This window comes from Salvelinus alpinus, chromosome 7, assembly GCF_045679555.1.
Source record: "Salvelinus alpinus chromosome 7, SLU_Salpinus.1, whole genome shotgun sequence".
In the NCBI taxonomy this organism is placed as follows: Eukaryota; Metazoa; Chordata; class Actinopteri; order Salmoniformes; family Salmonidae; genus Salvelinus; species Salvelinus alpinus.
This window is the reverse complement of record NC_092092.1, coordinates 7350460-7375577: the sequence shown is the minus strand read 5'-3', so window position 1 is coordinate 7375577 and position 25118 is coordinate 7350460. Positions and strand designations below refer to the sequence as shown.

Genomic DNA, 25118 nt, shown 5'->3' with positions numbered 1-25118 from the left:
AAATCAATCCCAGAACAGCAGCAAAGGACCTTGTGAAGATGCTGGAGAAAACGGGTATAAAAGTATCTATATCCACAGTAAAACGAGTCCTATATCGACATAACCTGAAAGGCTGCTCAGCAAGGAAGAAGCAACTGCTCCAAAACCGCCATAAAAAAAGCCAGACTAGAATTTGCAACTGCACATGGGGACAAAGATGGTACTTTTTGGAGAAATGTCCTCTGGTCTGATGAAACAAAAATAGAACTGTTTGGCCATCATTATGTTTGGAGGAAAAAAGGGGGATGCTTGCAAGCCGAAGAACACCATCCCAACTGTGAAACACGGGGGTGGCAGCATCATGTTGTGTGGGTGCTTTGCTGCAGGAGGGACTGGTGCACTTCACAAAATAGACGGCATCATGAGGGAGGAAAATTATGTGGATAAATTGAAGAAACATCAAGACATCAGTCAGGAAGTTAAAGCTTGGTCGCAAATGGGTCTTCCAAATGGACAATGACCCCAAGCATACTTCCAAAGTTGTGGCAAAATGGCTTATGGACAGCAAAGTCAAGGTATTGGAGTGGCCAACACAAAGCCCTGATCTCAATCCTATAGAAAATTAGTGGGCAGAACTGAAAAAGCGTGTGCGAGCAAGGAGGCCTACAAAACCTGTCTCAGTTACACCAGCTCTGTCAGGAGGAATGGGCTAAAATTCACCCAAATTATTGTGGGAAGCTTGTGGAAGGCAACCCGAAACGTTTGACTCAAGTCAAACAATTTAAAGGGCAATGCTACCAAATACTACTGGGAATGTGATGATCCTAACTGACCTAAGACAGGGAATTTCTACTATGATCAAATGTCAGGAATTGTTAAAAACTGAGTTTTGGCTAAGGTGTATGTAAACTTCCGACTTCAACTGTACATACAGTTTAGCCACTCCAGTCTCCCTGCACATTGTAGCTATGGTACAGGCACTGACCCTGTACTACATGGATATGATAATATATAAAAGCTGAAATCAATATTATCAATATTCTCCGGATAATATTGATTTACTGCCTAATAATAATTAGAATTATGTTATTGAGGACTGGCCAGTAACACATGACTTATTTATTAATAATTGAACCCTTAATTAAGGTAGAATATATTGATATACGACATAATAAAGGCCTTATTTACTACTTATATATATATATATATATATATACACACACTTATAAACTACTTAATAGTGGCTAATATGTGAATAAAGTCGCACACTCTATATGTGTTCACAACATTTTAATGAGTAAACCTCCACCAAAGTTTCACAATGCAGTGCCTTCTTTAGGAAAGGTTCATATGTGTATTTAAAGCATAGTGTTACCCATTGATAGGAAAGATAGAAGAAGAGACAAGAAAGACAGGAGACGTTTTACATGTTAGTCATTTAGCAGACGCTCTTATCCAGTCGGCTGTGGCACTAACCACTAGACCACTGCAGGCCGCTCCATAAAGAACATTTTATTTTTTATTTTTATTATACAGCTTTCATAGCAAAAGGATTTGTCATTTCTCAAATATTAAAATGGCAATCTGGGAACGGTACAACCATTATTTTACTTTTAAATTAGACACACTCCAGCTTAAAAAAAAAACTTTCTTGTTGAAACAATATCTATCCCAATTAATGTACACCCACTTAAGGGTATAACATATATGTTTTGTGCAAATTAGTGGTTAGAGGACCAATAGAGAACAGAAGAGGAAAGGCCTCTCCCACTTGTGACATGTCATGACTTTTGTTAAATAAATCATGTGATAAATGAGATGAAAATGAGACTAAAGTGCATCTTTAATGATATATAGCCATTAATTCTTGAAGAATGTAACTTAAAATGTCTCATGAGCTTAGTGCTGTCCTACTTCAACACAAGCCAAAATATAAGCTTGTTTTACTGTGTTTTTTGTAAACAATGTAATTGTAAAAAATTGTAAAGCTTACAAAACATTGTTAATGCTATCAGACAGTCATTGTACCCAAACCTCTGTCTATGAATTTAAGAGATACATTTCTTCAGCTCTATCCCTAAGCGTTTTACAAAAAAAGTGTCATGGTCTCTGTTTGTTTGTATCCCATATTGCCCCTTTAATAAATAAGTAAATATATTTCAGGTTATCCATCTTCACAAATAAATCAAGACAACAGTAAGGCCCATTGAAAACAACACTCACTCAGCCGGATGTGCCCAGGGAAAAGTGAACACACAATATACTAGATAGGATATGCAGCCATAGGATACCTCCTTCCCAACTCTCGTTCTTCCAGAGCACGCCAGCCATTACTTTAAAAGATACATCTCCCCAACGAATAGCACTTGCACTCAGACTGCCAATAAAACCTTGCCCTTGACTGCATCACGGAAAGAATTTAAATGGTAAGAAACATCAGAATGAACAAGGTGCTCAGCAAATAAAGGGAGCTGAACAAACTGTGCCCATGATCAAAAATGGATTCGTAAGGGTAAGGGTATTGGTAAGGGTCGGGGTGTTGGTAGGGGTAAGGGTAGGGGTAAGGGTAGGGGTAAGGGTAGGGGTAATAGTAGGTGGAGGGGTAGGGGTTGTGGTCGACAGTAGTTGTTGGGCCATGAGAACAGATGTAATCGCTGTCAGCATCTACCCCACTGGAGGTAAATTGGACAAAGCCTGGCTTGTCGGTCCTGATATGGGAGTCGATCCAGTACTGGTAACTGGACACTCTGGTGTAGTTCCCAGGGAGATTGGGCCGAGCGCAGCCCTGACCCCAACTAACAACCCCAGACTGGACCCAGACAGAGTTCTGTTGAATCACCAGTGGACCTCCTGAGTCACCCTGAGAAGATGGAGCAAGGTCATTAAAAGAAGGCTCTAGGAAATGAAATGGAACAGGGCCCAGTTTTTCCAAACTTATCTGATCAGATTTCGGCAATCGGATTAAAAGCATATAAATATAATGAGTAGAACAGGCGTATCATTGACCTGAATGGGGACGCCCGTTCTATTCATTCTATTTCTATGCGTTTAATCCTGTCCGCTTGCCGAAATCCGAATCGATAACTTTTGAAAAACTGGGCCCTGTAGTAGAACAAGATGGGTTAGCGTGAACTTTACCTGACACGAGTCCTTGCCCCCTGCCAGATCACCAGCACAGAGCATGTTGTCTGTGATTGAGCCGGCCCCATTGAGGCATTCACACTGTCTGTTCCCCACTACTGTAACCTCCACTTCTTGCAGATCCTGGGGGGATGAGAGGGGAACTGAAGGAAATAAAGTGATGTGTGATGGGAGATTAAAAATGGGAGGTAACAACTTCAGGACAGTTTTCATCAGGTTGTCAATTTCCATCAGAATAAGAAACTATTTTTTTCCGTGTGCACCTGCATTGTGACCACTGGGGATACTGTTTCACATAAAACATAATCTCATCAACATCTCCTACAATGGATCATGAATGTGTCCTCACCTCCTTCATTGATGTTACCCCAGCCGGTCACCCAGCTATCAGTACCATTGTTGAAAACACTATCATTTGCTGCCAGACAGACGGGGCGGATGTAGTTTGTGAAGTTGACCGGCGAGGAGAGTTTGAGCAGAGCAATGTCGTTGTCCTTTGTGAACTCGTTGTAATCTGGATGTATAATGATCTCAGCCACAGTTCTGGACACTTCGTTGGGGTTAATTCCCTCCAGGGTCTGACGACCAAGGCTAATGTTCCAACCATTTGGGTCTGAGCTTTTTGTTGGAATGAAAAATGTAACTAAATTAAGATGGATCAAAGTGATGAAATATAAGATTAACATGGAATTAATGGACAGTTACATTTTGGAAAACTTATTTCAAGAGTTGCGCTCAGCTGCATCACAAATAACTGACATAATTATCTATTTGTATTACAACTTTTATGTCCCCTGTATCTCAAATCAAATCAAGTTTATTTTATATAGCCCTTCGTACATCAGCTAATATCTCGAAGTGCTGTACAGAAACCCAGCCTAAAACCCCAAACAGAAAGCAATGCAGGTGTAGAAGCACCTGTTATCTAACGCTAACTCACCTGGTGAAGCAGTGGGCTGCAGACATCACCCACACCTTGTTGACGAGGGACCCACCGCAAACATGTCCGTCAGAAGTTTGGAGACTTGCCTGCCAGGGCCAACTTCCTGCAGGGGCATTTTCACCTCCCACTATTTTGTTGTTGAGTGGAGAGATGCCACACACTAACATAAAAATAGAGATTATTGGAATTAAATACTCCACATTTGCCATTGGTATTATATCAACAATTTATATTGGAAACCTATCGTGTGATATCTGCACCGGGATCTCAGCCAAACTGATTTTAGATGAAAATACAATGTCAGAAACTCATGTTTAGCACTTGGAAGGTTCCTCAAGGGTTCTGTAGGAAGGGTGATGGTTCTATGTAGAACCATACTGATCCAAAGAACCCTTTGAGACCTTCAAAGGTTCTTTGCACTTTGTCATTTTGGAAGTATGTCAACAGTGGGCGGCTCGGTACTGAGTTTCCCGAATTCCCACACACAGATGGAATTCTTGTCCGGGGTTCAGGTGAGTCAGAAAGTAGGGCGCAATATGCAAAACGACTGCGAAATATATACTTTCTCATTTGAGTCAAGTAAAGGAGAGAAAAATGCATGTTACGCGACAGATTTTTACCTTGTCAGCTCAGGGATTCAATCCAGCAACCTTTGGGTTACTAGCCCAAAGCTCTAACCACTAGGCTACCTGCTTACTTACAAGGCCTTGACCAACAATGCCATTCAATAAATAGAGTTAAGAAAATATTTCTAAATAAACTAAAGTTTAAAAAATTAAAAAATAACATCATAAATTAACAATAACTAGACTATATACAGGGGGTACCGGTACCGAGTCAATGTGCTGGGTACAGGTTAGCTGAGGTAATTTGTACATGTAGGTAGGGATAAAGTGACTATGCATAGATAATAAACAGCGAGTAGCAGCAGTGTAAAATGTAAATAGTCCAGGTGGCCATTTCATTAATTGTTCAGGAGTCTTTTGTCTTGGGGGTAGAAGCTGTTAAGGAGCCTTTTGGACCTGGACTTGGCGCTCAGGTACCGCTTGCCATGCGGTAGTAGAGAGAACAGTCTATGACTTGGGTGGCTGGAGTCTTTGCCAATGTTTTAAGGCCTTCCTCGGACACGCCTAGTATTTAGGTCCTGGATGGCAGGAAGCTTGGCCCCAGTGATGTGCTGGGCCGTATGCACTACCCTCTGTAGGGCCTTACGGTCAGATGTCGAACATTAGCCATACCAGGCGGTGATGCAACCGGTCAATATGCTCTCAATGGTGCAGCTGTAGAACTTTTTGAGGATCTGGGGGGACCCATGCCAAATATTTTCAGTCTCCTGGGGAGGAAAAGTTGTTGTCGTGCCCTCTTCATGACTGTCTTGGTGTGTCTGGACCATGTTAAATCCTTAGTGATGGGGACACCGAGGAACTTGAAGTTCTTGACCCGCTCCACTAAAGCCCAGGGGGCATGCTCGGCCCTTCATTTCCTGTAGACCACGATCAGCTCCTTTGTCTGGCTGACATTGAGGGAGAGGATGTTGTCATGGCACCACAGTGCCCGGTCACTGACCTCCTCCCTATAGGCTGTCTCATCATTGTCAGTGATCAGACCTAGCACCGTCGTGTCATCAGCAAACTTAATGATGGTGTTGGAGTCGGGCGAGGCTATGCACTGAACTGGGAGTACATGAGGGGACTAAGCATGCACCCCTGAGGGGCCCCTGTGTTGACGGTCAGCATGGCAGATGTGTTGTTACCTACCCTTGCCACCTAGGGGTGACCCGTCAGGATGTCGAAGATCCAGTTGCAGAGGGACGCAAATTCTCACATGGAATAGCCTTCATTTCTCAGAACAAAAATAGACTGATGAGTTTCAGAAGAAAGTTCTTTGTTTCTGGCCATTTTGAGCCTGTAATCGAACCCACAAATGCTGATGCTCCAGATACTCAAATAGTCTAAATAAGGACAGTTGTATTGCTTCTTTAACCAGAACATCGGTTTTCAGCTGTGCTAACATAATAGCAAAAGTGCTTTCTAATGATCAGTTAGCCTTTTAAAATGATAAACTTGGATTAGCTAACACAACGTGCCATTGGAACACAGAAGTGATGGTTGCTGATAATGGGCCCCTGTACGCCTATGTAACGGATGTGAAATGGCTAGCTAGTTAGCGGGTACGCTCTACTAGCGTTTCAATCAGTTACGTCACTTGCTCTGAAACCTAGAAGTAGTGTTGCACCTTGCTCTGCAAGGGCCGCGGCTTTTGTGGAGCGATGGGTAACGACGCTTCGTGGGTGTCAGTTGTTGATGTGTGCAGAGAGTCCCTGGTTCGCGCCCGTGTCGGGGCGAGGGGACGGTTTAAAGTTATACTGTTACACCTATGTAGATATCCATTAAAAAATCTGCCGTTTCCAGCTAGAATAGTCATTTACAACATTAACAATGTCAACACTGTATCTCTGATCAATTTAATGTTATTTTAATGGACAAAAAAATTGCTTTTCTTTCAAAAACAAGGACATTTCTAATTGACCCCAAAGTTTTGAACGGTTGTATATATAACATACTATATGATTAAGATGAGAGATGGTTACAATTCAGTCAGTCAGAGAGGATTGAGAAGTGGGTTGAAAATCACTTATTGGACTTAATGTAAACTCACCAGTGGCTGATGAATGGCCAACCGTTGAAGTGATGGCTGCATCAGCAGTAGTTGCTGGAGGGAATAGACAAAGAGGTTGAAAACCAAGCACGAGCACTTCCTGTATAAAGCCCTGTAACCCCAAAATATGAGATTTCCTTTTTTATTTAAGCGCTTGTTTGTTACGTTGTATCATGCGGCAACCACCAGTTGATTTTTAAACTTATTTTGTGACATTTTAAGAGCAATGTGTTGTGTTGTACCATGCTGCAACCACTGGTTGATGTATATTATTTTGGGACATTTTGATAGTAATTATAAACCAGACAGAAACTATAACTGCTACATAATAACAAAACAGGGTTTCAGCATTTAGACTTTTGCTAGTTGTTTGAATGAGAAAGTGCTAAGCACCCCCAAAACCATTCTGCTCGTGATCCACTCGAAATTCATCATCTAGCCAGGAGGTTAAATAAACAAATTAGACACATTTGGGCAGTCTTGATACAGCATTTTTTATACATAAATGCAATGGCTAATTGGATCAGTCTAAAACTTTGCACATACACTGCTGCCATCTAGTGGCCAAAATCTAAATTGAACCCGGGCTGGAATAATATATTATGGCCTTTCTCTTGCATTTCAAAGATGATGGTACAAAAAAATACAAAAGAACTGTTGGTTTTTTCATTGTATTAGCTTTTACCAGATCTAAAGTGTTATATTCTCCTACATTCCTTTCACATCTCCACAAACTTCAAAGTGTTTCCAAGAAAATGCATATCCTTGCTTCAGGGTCTGAGCTACAGGCAGTTAGATTTGGGTTTGTCATTTTAGGCGAAAATTGATAAAAAGGCGCAGATCCTTAAGAGGTTTTAATATAATATCACAAAATTATTCGTGATACTTTTGATACTTAAGTATATTTTAGCAATTACATTTACTTTTGATACTTAAGTATATTTAAAACCAAATACTGTTAGACTTTTACTCAAGAAGTATTTTACTGGGTGACTTGCACTTTTACTTGAGTCATTTTCTATTAAGGTATCTTTACTTTTACTCAAGTATGATGATTTGGGTACTTTTTCCACCACTGTTTATAAGTCATCTGACTAAGGCTAGGTAATGTTAGCAATCATGGCTACTTAGGCCATATATATTGTATTTACTGAAGATAATACTTCTAGAGCGATTCAAACACTTTTGACATCATCTAATGTGCATCATGTGGTTTTAACCAACAAAGTAGATAAAGATTAGCTAATTCTCTAAATTAAACAATGTATGGAATGTGTGTATAGAATCTACACTAAAACACTATGAAAACAGTTATGTTCCAAAAATCTTTAATTCTAAATCACAGATCATCTCGAGTGATATTGTGGCAATATTAATTAAATTTAAGTGTGCAAGTTAACTTGCATTCCCATGCATTCTTTCTGTTGAATAAGGAAGTAAATTGATTTATCTGTGCTAGTTCATTCACTACAAAGTGATCTGATCTCTGCTTGTTTCCTGTTATCTATAAGTATCAACATGATGGTTTCAGTCTTCTATAATTCAGTCAGAGTTGAAAAGTGGAATTGGACACAATGTAAACTCACCAGGAACCGCAGTGGTCACCATACCTTGTGAAACAACAGGGTGGAATCAAGGTCAGCCAAATGACATTCACATTTAAAATAGTAGCACAATCAGCATCAAACAAAATGGATGAAGTACTTACCCATCATCAACAGAAGCAACACGGAAAGCGTCCTTTGACTCCTCATTGTCAGAAGCTCCTTATAACATGATTATCATAACATGATTATCATGTTTATCATTATGTTTATCATCATGATTATCATTATCGTCATACCCACGAATATCATTATCCCCTTCTTCAAAACTGGCTTCATTCACAAATATGTTAGACGAGCTCACCTGTATCTGTGCATTCAACCTTTCTTCTGTGTAGCTCTGTTGGGTTGGCCCTATACATGTACGACTCTTATTTACTGTAGACAATGGGGCTGGTCAATGACAACAACGAATGATCTCTATGACATGTACTGTCGTTGTGACAAGTGCACCCACACTATTATATGTTGTATCTAAGAATAGCTATCCTGTTTCTCTGGTTCTTTCTTTTATCCGGATAGTTGGAACTAGGCATACAGTATGTCTCTGAATGTTCTGGTAGAAAATACCTACCTAACCAGTTGGAATACACCTCCCACCGTTGATGGGCCATCAGCAGGGCAATTAGGTACACTCTTAGAAAAAAGGGTTCCAAAATGGTTCTTCGAGTGTCCCCATAGGAGAACACTTTTTGGGGTCTAGGTACAACCGTTTTTTGTTCCAGGTAGAACCATTTTTGGGTTACATGTAGAGTTCTCTGCGGGAAAGGGTTCTACATGGAACCCAAAAGGGTTCTACCTGGAACCAAAAAGGGTTCTTCAAAGGGTTCTCCTATGGGGACAGCCGAAGAACACGTTTAGATTCTAGATACATTCTCCAGGAAAAAAAGGTGCTATGCTAAGTTAAGGGTCTGTGACAGGGTTTTGTTCATGCAGTAATGTATGCATTTTATAAAATGCAGAATAGTGTAGATTAACTGTAAGAATAAACCAATATCTTGATATGCTCAAATACACTACCAGTCAAACGTTTGGACACACCTACTCACTCAAAGGTTTGTCTTTATTTTTACTATTTTCTACATTGTAGAATAATATTGAAGGCATCAAAAATATGAAATATCACATATGGAATCATGTAGTAACCCAAAAAGGTGTTAAACAAATCAAAAAGTATTTTAGATTTTAGATTCTTCAAAGTAGCTACCCTTTGCCTTGGTGACAGCTTTGTACACTCTTGGCATTCTCTCAACCAGCTTCACCTGGAATGCTTTTCCAACAGTCTTGAAGGAGTTCCCACAAATTGCTGAGCACTTGTTGACTGCTTTTCCTTCACTCTGTGGTCCAACTCATCCCAAACCATCTCAATTGGGTCGAGGTTGGGTGATTGTGGAGGTCAGGTCATCTGATGCAGTACTCCATCACGCTCCTTCTTGGTCAAATAGCCCTTACACAGCCTGGAGCTGTGTTGGGTCATTGTCCTGTTGAAAAACAAATGATTGTCCCCACTAAGTGCAAACCAGAGAGGATGGCGTATCGCTTCAGAATGCTGTGGTAGACATGCTGGTTAAGTGTGCCTTGAATTCTAAATAAATCACAGACGGTGTCACCAGCAAGGCACCCCCACACCATCACCCCTCCTCCTCCATGCTTCACGGTGGGAACCACACATGCAGAGATCATCTGTTCACCTACTCTGCATCTCACACAGACACGGTAGTTGGAACCAAAAATCTCAAATTTGGACTCACCAGACCAAAGAACAGATTTCCACCGGTCTAATGTCCTTTGCTCATGTTTCCTGGCCCAAGTAAGTCTCTTCTTATTATTGTTGTCCTTTAGTAGTGGTTTCTTTGCTGCAATTCGACCATGAAGGACTGATTCACACAGTCTCCTCTGAACAGTTGATGTTGAGATGTGTCTGTAACTTGAACTCTGTGAAGCATTTATTTGGGCTGCAATTTCTGAGGCTGGTAACTCTAATGAACTTGTCTTCTGCAGCAGAGGAAGCTCTGGGTCTTCCTTTCCTGTGGCGGTCCTCATGAGAGACAGTTTCATTATAGCCCCTGATGGTTTTTGCAACGGCACTTGAAGAAACTTTCAAAGTTCTTGAAATTTTCCGAATTGACTGATCTTCATGTCTTAAAGTACTGATTGACTGTCATTTCTCTTTGCTTATTTGAGCTGTTCTTTCCATAATATGGACTTGGTCTTTTACCAAATAGGGCTATCTTCTGTATACCACCCCTACCTTGTCACAACACAACTGATTGGCTCGAACGCATTAGGAAGGAAAGAAATTCCACAAATTAACTTTGAACAACGCACACCTGTTTATTGAAATGTACAGTGATCCCTCGCCACTTCGCGGTTCACTTATCGCGGATTCGCTATTTCGCGGATTTTCATAATGCATTTTTTATTTTTTTTTGGTGCATTGTGCTCTGCATTCTGATTCGCTAAAAACTCACTCCCGCTTCTTGTATCAAAACATGCTACGAATTGTGCTATCATTTTGTCGTCTCGTGCAGTTATGTGTACGTACATAAAACAGCTTGGCAAATTTACATTAAGTTGGCCAGGAAGGAAGGAAGGACTAACGCTTGGTCGCTTAGCAACCATGGTGCGAATGGCCACTGAACTTAAGCGAGTAGCTGAGGAATGGGACCCTTTGACGAGCCGTTCATTACAGTTCTCCAACGTAATCGATGGTGGCATGTCGGTGTACAAGGATCTTTTTGCAAAGAAGAAAAAAGAGCGACAACAGCTGCCTATCACTATGCTCTTCTCCCGAACAAACACACCTGCACCGCGGGCTTCAGAAGAAGAGAACACTGCAGAGCGCAGTCAGGATGCAGCGGCCCAGTCTGAAGAGCAGTGAAACGGCCTACACGTGAGTCACTGTATTTGTATACATGTAATAGTTGCTAATTGTAAAAAAAAAAGAAGTTTTCTATTTCGCGGATTTCACTTATCGCGGGTCATTTTCGGAACGTAACCCCCGCGATAAACGAGGGATTACTGTATTCCAGGTGACTACCTCACGAAGCTGGTTGAGAGAATGCCAAGAGTGTGCAAAGCTGTCATCAAGGCAAAGGGTGGCTTTCAATATCATAAGAATATCAATATTGGTGCCCACCTCTACAAAATACCCTAAAATAAAAGCTTACATTCTCTACGGTCGCTTCATATAAAACATTTGCTCTTAAATCGAGAAAAAAAAATGCTGGAGTATAGAGGCAAATTAAACATCTTAGCTTCACTATAAAAATACATATGGTGTTGAGTGTATATCAAATCAAAGTTTATTGGTCAGGTGCACAAGGCAGAGTGAAATTCTTGCTTGCAGAACTGTCTTCAACAATGCAGTGCAATCCATCATTTTGTTGTTGTTGTCATAGCTGTCATTCATGAATGTCAAGATTCTTAACATGAACAAACAATGTATTCTTAGTCATCGTAGCTACTTTTACAACTTATTTACTTGGCTGTAGTACATATATTTGTTTTTGTACTATATTGGTCTTAGTCATATACAGTATGTGTATACTGTATTCTAGTCATTGAACACTGGTCACTTAAAAATGTTTACATAATGTTTTACCCACATTACATGTATAATATACTGAATACATTGTTTGTTCATGTTAAGAATCTTGACATTCTTGGATGGCAGCTTTGGAAAAAAAGAAGAAGAACGATGGATTAGACGGTACGTGATGCGTGACAGTGGATCTCGTAGAGCATGTTGGAGATTATTCTTCTGAACCAGAATACAAACTGAAACACAGCTGTTGCATAACAAGAGGTAAATTAGAGGTGTGGGAGTACAAAGGATCAGCATGTTCGCTTGTAACCGCAGCGCCAAGTCTATGTTCAAAAGACTTCTAAACAGCTTCCTCCCCCCAGGCCAAGACTGCAGAAGAGCTGATCAGATGGTTACCCGGACTATTTGCATTGACCCCCCCCCCCCCCCCTTTTTTACGCTGCTGCTACTCGCTGTTTTTTTATCTATGCATAGTCACTTTACCCCTACCTATATGTACAGTATTACCTCAATTACCTCGACTAACCTGTACCCCCGCACATTGAATCGGTACCCCTGTATAGCCTCCTTATTGTTATTTTATTGTTGCTCTTGTATTGTAAGGTCTACCTTCAAACTCAGTGCCTCTTTGCTTGACATCATCAGAAAATCATAAAGAAATCAGTCAAGACCTTAGAAAAACAATTGTAGACCTCCACAAGTCTGTTTCATCCTTGAGATCAATTTCCAAATGCCTGAAGGTACCATGTTCATCTGTACAAACAATAGTATGCAAGTATAAACACCATGGGACCACATAGCTGTCATACCGCTCAGGAACGAGATGCGTTCTGTCTCCTAGAGATGAATGTACTTTGGTACGAAAAGTGCAAATCAATCCCAGAACAGCAGCAAAGGACCTTGTGAAGATGCTGGAGGAAACAGGTATAAAAGTATCTATATCCACAGTAAAACGAGTCCTAAATCGACATAACCTGAAAGGCTGCTCAGCAAGGAAGAATCAACTGCTCCAAAACCGCCATAAAAAAAGCCAGACTACAATTTGCAACTGCACATGGGGACAAAGATCATACTTTTTGGAGAAATGTCCTCTGGTCTGATGAAACAAAAATAGAACTGTTTGGCCATCATTATGTTTGAAGGAAAAAGGGGGAGGCTTGCAAGCCGAAGAACACCATCCCAACCATGAAGCACAAGGGTGGCAGCATCATGTTGTGGGGTGCTTTGCTGCAGGAGGGACTGGTGCACTTCACAAAATAGATGGCATCATGAGGAAAGAAAATGATGTGGATAAATTGAAGAAACATCAAGACATCAGTCAGGAAGTTAAAGCTTGGTCGCAAATGGGTATTCCAAATGGACAATGACCCCAAGCATACTTCCAAAGTTGTGGCAAAATGGCTTATGGACAACAAAGTCAAGGTATTGGAGTGGCCATCACAAAGCCCTGATCTGAATTAGTGGGCAGAACTGAAAAAGCGTGTGCTAGCAAGGAGGCCTACAAACCTGACTCAGTTACACCAGCTCTGTCAGGAGGAATGGGTCACAATTCACCCAACTTATTGTGGGAAGCTTGTGGAAGGCAACCTGAAATGTTTGACCCAAGTTAAACAATTTAAAGGGCAATGCTACCAAATACTAATTGTGTGTATGTAAACTTCTGACCCACTGGGAATGTGATGAAAGAAGTAAAAGCTGAAATAAATCATTCTCTCTACTATTATTCTGAAATTTCACATTCTTAAAATAAAGTGGTGATCCTAACTGACCTAAGACAGGGAATTTTTACTAGGATCAAATGTCAGGAATTGTTAAAAACTGAGTTTAAATGTATTTGGCTAAGGTGTATGTAAACTTCCGACTTCAACTGTACATACAGTTTAGCCACTCCAGTCTCCCTGCACATTGTAGCTATGGTACTGGCACTGACCCTGTACTACATGGATATGATAATATATAAAAGCTGAAATCAATAATCTCAATATTCTCCGGATGATATTGATTTACTGCCTAATAATAATTAGAATTATGTTATTGAGGACTGGCCAGTAACACATGACTTATTTATTAATAATTGAACCCTTAATTAAGGTAGAATATATTGATATACGACATAATAAAGGCCTTATTTACTACTTATATATATATATATATATATATACACACACTTATAAACTACTTAATAGTGGCTAATATGTGAATAAAGTGGCACACTCTATATGTGTTCACAACAATTTAATGAGTAAACCTCCACCAAAGTTTCACAATGCAGTGCCTTCTTTAGGAAAGGTTCATATGTGTATTTAAAGCATAGTGTTACCCATTGATAGGAAAGATAGAAGAAGAGACAAGAAAGACAGGAGACGTTTTACATGTTAGTCATTTAGCAGACGCTCTTATCCAGTCGGCTGTGGCACTAACCACTAGACCACTGCAGGCCGCTCCATAAAGACATTTGATTATTTTTTTATTATACAGCTTTCATAGCAAAAGGATTTGTCATTTCTCAAATATTAAAATGGCAATCTGGGAACGGTACACCCATTATTTTACTTTTAAATTAGACACACTCCAGCTTAAAAAAAAAAACTTTCTTGTTGAAACAATATCTATCCCAATTAATGTACACCCACTTAAGGGTATAACATATATGTTTTGTGCAAATTAGTGGTTAGAGGACCAATAGAGAACAGAAGAGGAAAGGCCCCTCCCACTTGTGACATGTCATGACTTTTGTTAAATAAATCATGTGATAAATGAGATGAAAATGAGACTAAAGTGCATCTTTAATGATATATAGCCATTAATTCTTGAAGAATGTAACTTAAAATGTCTCATGAGCTTAGTGCTGTCCTACTTCACCACAAGCCAAAATATAAGCTTGTTTTACTGTGTTTTTTGTAAACAATGTAATTGTAAAAAATTGTAAAGCTTACAAAACATTGTTAATGCTATCAGACAGTCATTGTACCCAAACCTCTGTCTATGAATTTAAGAGATACATTTCTTCAGCTCTATCCCTAAGAGTTTTACAAAAAAAGTGTCATGGTCTCTGTTTGTTTGAATCCCATATTGCCCCTTTAATAAATAAGTAAATTTATTTCAGGTTATCCATCTTCACAAATAAATCAAGACAACAGTAAGGCCCATTGAAAACAACACTCACTCAGCCGGATGTGCCCAGGGAAAAGTGAACACACAATATACTAGATAGGATATGCAGCCATAGGATACCTCCTTCCCAACTCTCGTTCTTCCAGAGCACGCCAGCCATTACTTTAAAAGATACATCTCCCCAACGAATAGCACTTGCACTCAGACTGCCAATAAAACCTTGCCCTTGACTGCATCATGGAAATAATTTAAATGGTAAGAAACATCAGAATGAACAAGGTGCTCAGCAAATAAAGGGAGCTGAACAAACTGTGCCCATGATCAAAAATGGATTCGTAAGGGTAAGGGTATTGGTAAGGGTCGGGGTGTTGGTAGGGGTAAGGGTAGGGGTAAGGGTAGGGGTAAGGGTAATAGTAGGTGGAGGGGTAGGGGTTGGGGTCGACAGTAGTTGTTGGGACATCAGAACAGATGTAATCGCTGTCAGCATCTACCCCACTGGAGGTAAATTGGACAAAGCCTGGCTTGTCGGTCCTGATATGGGAGTCGATCCAGTACTGGTAACTGGACACTCTGGTGTAGATCCCAGGGAGATTAGGCCGAGCGCAGCCCTGACCCCAACTAACAACCCCAGACTGGACCCAGACAGAGTTCTGTTGAATCACCAGTGGACCTCCTGAGTCACCCTGAGAAGATGGAGCAAGGTCATTAAAAGAAGGCTCTAGGAAATGAAATGGAACAGGGCCCAGTTTTTCAAAACTTATCTGATCAGATTTCTGCAATCGGATTAAAAGCATATGAATATATTGAGTAGAACAGGCGTATCATTGACCTGAATGGGGACGCCCGTTCTATTCATTCTATTTCTATGCGTTTAATCCTGTCCGCTTGCCGAAATCCGAATCGATAACTTTTGAAAAACTGGGCCCTGTAGTAGAACAAGATGGGTTAGCGTGAACTTTACCTGACACGAGTCCTTGCCCCCTGCCAGATCACCAGCACAGAGCATGTTGTCTGTGATTGAGCTGGCCCGATAGAGGCATTCACACTGTCTGTTCCCCACAACTGTAACCTCCACTTCTTGCAGATCCTGGGGGGATGGGAGGGGAACTGAAGGAAATAAAGTGATGTGTGATGGGAGATTAAAAATGGGAGGTAACAACTTCAGGACAGTTTTCATCAGGTTGTCAATTTCCATCAGAATAAGAAACTATTTTTTTCCGTGTGCACCTGCATTGTGACCACTGGGGATACTGTTTCACATAAAACATAATCTCATCAACATCTCCTACAATGGATCATGAATGTGTCCTCACCTCCTTCATTGATGTTACCCCAGCCGGTCACCCAGCTATCAGTACCATTGTTGAAAACACTATCATTTGCTGCCAGACAGACGGGGCGGATGTAGTTTGTGAAGCTGACCGGCGAGGAGAGTTTGAGCAGAGCGATGTCGTTGTCCTTTGTGAACTCGTTGTAATCTGGATGTATAATGATCTCAGCCACAGTTCTGGACACTTCGTTGGGGTTAATTCCCTCCAGGGTCTGACGACCAAGGCTAATGTTCCAACCATTTGGGTCTGAGCTTTTTGTTGGAATGAAAAATGTAACTAAATTAAGATGGATCAAAGTGATGAAATATAAGATTAACATGGAATTAATGGACAGTTACATTTTGGAAAACTTATTTCAAGAGTTGCGCTCAGCTGCATCACAAATAACTGACATAATTATCTATTTGTATTACAACTTTTATGTCCCCTGTATCTCAAATCAAATCAAGTTTATTTTATATAGCCCTTCGTACATCAGCTAATATCTCGAAGTGCTGTACAGAAACCCAGCCTAAAACCCCAAACAGAAAGCAATGCAGGTGTAGAAGCACCTGTTATCTAACGCTAACTCACCTGGTGAAGCAGTGGGCTGCAGACATCACCCACACCTTGTTGACGAGGGACCCACCGCAAACATGTCCGTCAGAAGTTTGGAGACTTGCCTGCCAGGGCCAACTTCCTGCAGGGGCATTTTCACCTCCCACTATTTTGTTGTTGAGTGGAGAGATGCCACACACTAACATAAAAATAGAGATTATTGGAATTAAATACTCCACATTTGCCATTGGTATTATATCAACAATTTATATTGGAAACCTATCGTGTGATATCTGCACCGGGATCTCAGCCAAACTGATTTTAGATGAAAATACAATGTCAGAAACTCATGTTTAGCACTTGGAAGGTTCCTCAAGGGTTCTGTAGGAAGGGTGATGGTTCTATGTAGAACCATACTGATCCAAAGAACCCTTTGAGACCTTCAAAGGTTCTTTGCACTTTGTCATTTTGGAAGTATGTCAACAGTGGGCGGCTCGGTACTGAGTTTCCCGAATTCCCACACACAGATGGAATTCTTGTCCGGGGTTCAGGTGAGTCAGAAAGTAGGGCGCAATATGCAAAACGACTGCGAAATATATACTTTCTCATTTGAGTCAAGTAAAGGAGAGAAAAATGCATGTTACGCGACAGATTTTTACCTTGTCAGCTCAGGGATTCAATCCAGCAACCTTTGGGTTACTAGCCCAAAGCTCTAACCACTAGGCTACCTGCTTACTTACAAGGCCTTGACCAACAATGCCATTCAATAAATAGAGTTAAGAAAATATTTCTAAATAAACTAAAGTTTAAAAAATTAAAAAATAACATCATAAATTAACAATAACTAGACTATATACAGGGGGTACCGGTACCGAGTCAATGTGCTGGGTACAGGTTAGCTGAGGTAATTTGTACATGTAGGTAGGGATAAAGTGACTATGCATAGATAATAAACAGCGAGTAGCAGCAGTGTAAAATGTAAATAGTCCAGGTGGCCATTTCATTAATTGTTCAGGAGTCTTTTGTCTTGGGGGTAGAAGCTGTTAAGGAGCCTTTTGGACCTGGACTTGGCGCTCAGGTACCGCTTGCCATGCGGTAGTAGAGAGAACAGTCTATGACTTGGGTGGCTGGAGTCTTTGCCAATGTTTTAAGGCCTTCCTCGGACACGCCTAGTATTTAGGTCCTGGATGGCAGGAAGCTTGGCCCCAGTGATGTGCTGGGCCGTATGCACTACCCTCTGTAGGGCCTTACGGTCAGATGTCGAACATTAGCCATACCAGGCGGTGATGCAACCGGTCAATATGCTCTCAATGGTGCAGCTGTAGAACTTTTTGAGGATCTGGGGGGACCCATGCCAAATATTTTCAGTCTCCTGGGGAGGAAAAGTTGTTGTCGTGCCCTCTTCATGACTGTCTTGGTGTGTCTGGACCATGTTAAATCCTTAGTGATGGGGACACCGAGGAACTTGAAGTTCTTGACCCGCTCCACTAAAGCCCAGGGGGCATGCTCGGCCCTTCATTTCCTGTAGACCACGATCAGCTCCTTTGTCTGGCTGACATTGAGGGAGAGGATGTTGTCATGGCACCACAGTGCCCGGTCACTGACCTCCTCCCTATAGGCTGTCTCATCATTGTCAGTGATCAGACCTAGCACCGTCGTGTCATCAGCAAACTTAATGATGGTGTTGGAGTCGGGCGAGGCTATGCACTGAACTGGGAGTACATGAGGGGACTAAGCATGCACCCCTGAGGGGCCCCTGTGTTGACGGTCAGCATGGCAGATGTGTTGTTACCTACCCTTGCCACCTAGGGGTGACCCGTCAGGATGTCGAAGATCCAGTTGCAGAGGGACGCAAATTCTCACATGGAATAGCCTTCATTTCTCAGAACAAAAATAGACTGATGAGTTTCAGAAGAAAGTTCTTTGTTTCTGGCCATTTTGAGCCTGTAATCGAACCCACAAATGCTGATGCTCCAGATACTCAAATAGTCTAAATAAGGACAGTTGTATTGCTTCTTTAACCAGAACATCGGTTTTCAGCTGTGCTAACATAATAGCAAAAGTGCTTTCTAATGATCAGTTAGCCTTTTAAAATGATAAACTTGGATTAGCTAACACAACGTGCCATTGGAACACAGAAGTGATGGTTGCTGATAATGGGCCCCTGTACGCCTATGTAACGGATGTGAAATGGCTAGCTAGTTAGCGGGTACGCTCTACTAGCGTTTCAATCAGTTACGTCACTTGCTCTGAAACCTAGAAGTAGTGTTGCACCTTGCTCTGCAAGGGCCGCGGCTTTTGTGGAGCGATGGGTAACGACGCTTCGTGGGTGTCAGTTGTTGATGTGTGCAGAGAGTCCCTGGTTCGCGCCCGTGTCGGGGCGAGGGGACGGTTTAAAGTTATACTGTTACACCTATGTAGATATCCATTAAAAAATCTGCCGTTTCCAGCTAGAATAGTCATTTACAACATTAACAATGTCAACACTGTATCTCTGATCAATTTAATGTTATTTTAATGGACAAAAAAATTGCTTTTCTTTCAAAAACAAGGACATTTCTAATTGACCCCAAAGTTTTGAACGGTTGTATATATAACATACTATATGATTAAGATGAGAGATGGTTACAATTCAGTCAGTCAGAGAGGATTGAGAAGTGGGTTGAAAATCACTTATTGGACTTAATGTAAACTCACCAGTGGCTGATGAATGGCCAACCGTTGAAGTGATGGCTGCATCAGCAGTAGTTGCTGGAGGGAATAGACAAAGAGGTTGAAAACCAAGCACGAGCACTTCCTGTATAAAGCCCTGTAACCCCAAAATATGAGATTTCCTTTTTTATTTAAGCGCTTGTTTGTTACGTTGTATCATGCGGCAACCACCAGTTGATTTTTAAACTTATTTTGTGACATTTTAAGAGCAATGTGTTGTGTTGTACCATGCTGCAACCACTGGTTGATGTATATTATTTTGGGACATTTTGATAGTAATTATAAACCAGACAGAAACTATAACTGCTACATAATAACAAAACAGGGTTTCAGCATTTAGACTTTTGCTAGTTGTTTGAATGAGAAAGTGCTAAGCACCCCCAAAACCATTCTGCTCGTGATCCACTCGAAATTCATCATCTAGCCAGGAGGTTAAATAAACAAATTAGACACATTTGGGCAGTCTTGATACAGCATTTTTTATACATAAATGCAATGGCTAATTGGATCAGTCTAAAACTTTGCACATACACTGCTGCCATCTAGTGGCCAAAATCTAAATTGAACCCGGGCTGGAATAATATATTATGGCCTTTCTCTTGCATTTCAAAGATGATGGTACAAAAAAATACAAAAGAACTGTTGGTTTTTTCATTGTATTAGCTTTTACCAGATCTAAAGTGTTATATTCTCCTACATTCCTTTCACATCTCCACAAACTTCAAAGTGTTTCCAAGAAAATGCATATCCTTGCTTCAGGGTCTGAGCTACAGGCAGTTAGATTTGGGTTTGTCATTTTAGGCGAAAATTGATAAAAAGGCGCAGATCCTTAAGAGGTTTTAATATAATATCACAAAATTATTCGTGATACTTTTGATACTTAAGTATATTTTAGCAATTACATTTACTTTTGATACTTAAGTATATTTAAAACCAAATACTGTTAGACTTTTACTCAAGAAGTATTTTACTGGGTGACTTGCACTTTTACTTGAGTCATTTTCTATTAAGGTATCTTTACTTTTACTCAAGTATGATGATTTGGGTACTTTTTCCACCACTGTTTATAAGTCATCTGACTAAGGCTAGGTAATGTTAGCAATCATGGCTACTTAGGCCATATATATTGTATTTACTGAAGATAATACTTCTAGAGCGATTCAAACACTTTTGACATCATCTAATGTGCATCATGTGGTTTTAACCAACAAAGTAGATAAAGATTAGCTAATTCTCTAAATTAAACAATGTATGGAATGTGTGTATAGAATCTACACTAAAACACTATGAAAACAGTTATGTTCCAAAAATCTTTAATTCTAAATCACAGATCATCTCGAGTGATATTGTGGCAATATTAATTAAATTTAAGTGTGCAAGTTAACTTGCATTCCCATGCATTCTTTCTGTTGAATAAGGAAGTAAATTGATTTATCTGTGCTAGTTCATTCACTACAAAGTGATCTGATCTCTGCTTGTTTCCTGTTATCTATAAGTATCAACATGATGGTTTCAGTCTTCTATAATTCAGTCAGAGTTGAAAAGTGGAATTGGACACAATGTAAACTCACCAGGAACCGCAGTGGTCACCATACCTTGTGAAACAACAGGGTGGAATCAAGGTCAGCCAAATGACATTCACATTTAAAATAGTAGCACAATCAGCATCAAACAAAATGGATGAAGTACTTACCCATCATCAACAGAAGCAACACGGAAAGCGTCCTTTGACTCCTCATTGTCAGAAGCTCCTTATAACATGATTATCATAACATGATTATCATGTTTATCATTATGTTTATCATCATGATTATCATTATCGTCATACCCACGAATATCATTATCCCCTTCTTCAAAACTGGCTTCATTCACAAATATGTTAGACGAGCTCACCTGTATCTGTGCATTCAACCTTTCTTCTGTGTAGCTCTGTTGGGTTGGCCCTATACATGTACGACTCTTATTTACTGTAGACAATGGGGCTGGTCAATGACAACAACGAATGATCTCTATGACATGTACTGTCGTTGTGACAAGTGCACCCACACTATTATATGTTGTATCTAAGAATAGCTATCCTGTTTCTCTGGTTCTTTCTTTTATCCGGATAGTTGGAACTAGGCATACAGTATGTCTCTGAATGTTCTGGTAGAAAATACCTACCTAACCAGTTGGAATACACCTCCCACCGTTGATGGGCCATCAGCAGGGCAATTAGGTACACTCTTAGAAAAAAGGGTTCCAAAATGGTTCTTCGAGTGTCCCCATAGGAGAACACTTTTTGGGGTCTAGGTACAACCGTTTTTTGTTCCAGGTAGAACCATTTTTGGGTTACATGTAGAGTTCTCTGCGGGAAAGGGTTCTACATGGAACCCAAAAGGGTTCTACCTGGAACCAAAAAGGGTTCTTCAAAGGGTTCTCCTATGGGGACAGCCGAAGAACACGTTTAGATTCTAGATACATTCTCCAGGAAAAAAAGGTGCTATGCTAAGTTAAGGGTCTGTGACAGGGTTTTGTTCATGCAGTAATGTATGCATTTTATAAAATGCAGAATAGTGTAGATTAACTGTAAGAATAAACCAATATCTTGATATGCTCAAATACACTACCAGTCAAACGTTTGGACACACCTACTCACTCAAAGGTTTGTCTTTATTTTTACTATTTTCTACATTGTAGAATAATATTGAAGGCATCAAAAATATGAAATATCACATATGGAATCATGTAGTAACCCAAAAAGGTGTTAAACAAATCAAAAAGTATTTTAGATTTTAGATTCTTCAAAGTAGCTACCCTTTGCCTTGGTGACAGCTTTGTACACTCTTGGCATTCTCTCAACCAGCTTCACCTGGAATGCTTTTCCAACAGTCTTGAAGGAGTTCCCACAAATTGCTGAGCACTTGTTGACTGCTTTTCCTTCACTCTGTGGTCCAACTCATCCCAAACCATCTCAATTGGGTCGAGGTTGGGTGATTGTGGAGGTCAGGTCATCTGATGCAGTACTCCATCACGCTCCTTCTTGGTCAAATAGCCCTTACACAGCCTGGAGCTGTGTTGGGTCATTGTCCTGTTGAAAAACAAATGATTGTCCCCACTAAGTGCAAACCAGAGAGGATGGCGTATCGCTTCAGAATGCTGTGGTAGACATGCTGGTTAAGTGTGCCTTGAATTCTAAATAAATCACAGACGGTGTCACCAGCAAGGCACCCCCACACCATCACCCCTCCTCCTCCATGCTTCACGGTGGGAACCACACATGCAGAGATCATCTGTTCACCTACTCTGCATCTCACACAGACACGGTAGTTGGAACCAAAAATCTCAAATTTGGACTCACCAGACCAAAGAACAGATTTCCACCGGTCTAATGTCCTTTGCTCATGTTTCCTGGCCCAAGTAAGTCTCTTCTTATTATTGTTGTCCTTTAGTAGTGGTTTCTTTGCTGCAATTCGACCATGAAGGACTGATTCACACAGTCTCCTCTGAACAGTTGATGTTGAGATGTGTCTGTAACTTGAACTCTGTGAAGCATTTATTTGGGCTGCAATTTCTGAGGCTGGTAACTCTAATGAACTTGTCTTCTGCAGCAGAGGAAGCTCTGGGTCTTCCTTTCCTGTGGCGGTCCTCATGAGAGACAGTTTCATTATAGCCCCTGATGGTTTTTGCAACGGCACTTGAAGAAACTTTCAAAGTTCTTGAAATTTTCCGAATTGACTGATCTTCATGTCTTAAAGTACTGATTGACTGTCATTTCTCTTTGCTTATTTGAGCTGTTCTTTCCATAATATGGACTTGGTCTTTTACCAAATAGGGCTATCTTCTGTATACCACCCCTACCTTGTCACAACACAACTGATTGGCTCGAACGCATTAGGAAGGAAAGAAATTCCACAAATTAACTTTGAACAACGCACACCTGTTTATTGAAATGTATTCCAGGTGACTACCTCACGAAGCTGGTTGAGAGAATGCCAAGAGTGTGCAAAGCTGTCATCAAGGCAAAGGGTGGCTTTCAATATCATAAGAATATCAATATTGGTGCCCACCTCTACAAAATACCCTAAAATAAAAGCTTACATTCTCTACGGTCGCTTCATATAAAACATTTGCTCTTAAATCGAGAAAAAAAAATGCTGGAGTATAGAGGCAAATTAAACATCTTAGCTTCACTATAAAAATACATATGGTGTTGAGTGTATATCAAATCAAAGTTTATTGGTCAGGTGCACAAGGCAGAGTGAAATTCTTGCTTGCAGAACTGTCTTCAACAATGCAGTGCAATCCATCATTTTGTTGTTGTTGTCATAGCTGTCATTCATGAATGTCAAGATTCTTAACATGAACAAACAATGTATTCTTAGTCATCGTAGCTACTTTTACAACTTATTTACTTGGCTGTAGTACATATATTTGTTTTTGTACTATATTGGTCTTAGTCATATACAGTATGTGTATACTGTATTCTAGTCATTGAACACTGGTCACTTAAAAATGTTTACATAATGTTTTACCCACATTACATGTATAATATACTGAATACATTGTTTGTTCATGTTAAGAATCTTGACATTCTTGGATGGCAGCTTTGGAAAAAAAGAAGAAGAACGATGGATTAGACGGTACGTGATGCGTGACAGTGGATCTCGTAGAGCATGTTGGAGATTATTCTTCTGAACCAGAATACAAACTGAAACACAGCTGTTGCATAACAAGAGGTAAATTAGAGGTGTGGGAGTACAAAGGATCAGCATGTTCGCTTGTAACCGCAGCGCCAAGTCTATGTTCAAAAGACTTCTAAACAGCTTCCTCCCCCCAGGCCAAGACTGCAGAAGAGCTGATCAGATGGTTACCCGGACTATTTGCATTGACCCCCCCCCCCCCCCCCTTTTTTACGCTGCTGCTACTCGCTGTTTTTTTATCTATGCATAGTCACTTTACCCCTACCTATATGTACAGTATTACCTCAATTACCTCGACTAACCTGTACCCCCGCACATTGAATCGGTACCCCTGTATAGCCTCCTTATTGTTATTTTATTGTTGCTCTTGTATTGTAAGGTCTACCTTCAAACTCAGTGCCTCTTTGCTTGACATCATCAGAAAATCATAAAGAAATCAGTCAAGACCTTAGAAAAACAATTGTAGACCTCCACAAGTCTGTTTCATCCTTGAGATCAATTTCCAAATGCCTGAAGGTACCATGTTCATCTGTACAAACAATAGTATGCAAGTATAAACACCATGGGACCACATAGCTGTCATACCGCTCAGGAACGAGATGCGTTCTGTCTCCTAGAGATGAATGTACTTTGGTACGAAAAGTGCAAATCAATCCCAGAACAGCAGCAAAGGACCTTGTGAAGATGCTGGAGGAAACAGGTATAAAAGTATCTATATCCACAGTAAAACGAGTCCTAAATCGACATAACCTGAAAGGCTGCTCAGCAAGGAAGAATCAACTGCTCCAAAACCGCCATAAAAAAAGCCAGACTACAATTTGCAACTGCACATGGGGACAAAGATCATACTTTTTGGAGAAATGTCCTCTG

The 25118-nt window shown here is 40.6% G+C and overlaps 1 protein-coding gene across 1 annotated transcript; it reads right to left on the bottom strand.

Moving 5' to 3' along the window:
• Window positions 1–1254: 1254 nt before the first annotated feature.
• Window positions 1255–21589, bottom strand: LOC139580277 (transmembrane protease serine 9-like). Its single transcript, XM_071408823.1, has 17 exons — window positions 21460–21589; window positions 21260–21317; window positions 21138–21161; window positions 19552–19605; window positions 16891–17053; window positions 16300–16568; window positions 15948–16093; window positions 15237–15669; window positions 12042–12116; window positions 8630–8718; window positions 8430–8487; window positions 8308–8331; window positions 6722–6775; window positions 4061–4223; window positions 3470–3738; window positions 3118–3263; window positions 1255–2839 (listed from the first exon to the last, which is right to left on the bottom strand). The coding sequence occupies exons 2-17, from the start codon at window positions 21303–21305 to the stop codon at window positions 2399–2401; spliced, it is 2454 nt and encodes an 817-aa protein (XP_071264924.1). The 5' UTR covers window positions 21306–21317; window positions 21460–21589; the 3' UTR covers window positions 1255–2398.
• Between the last annotated feature and the right edge of the window lie 3529 nt (window positions 21590–25118).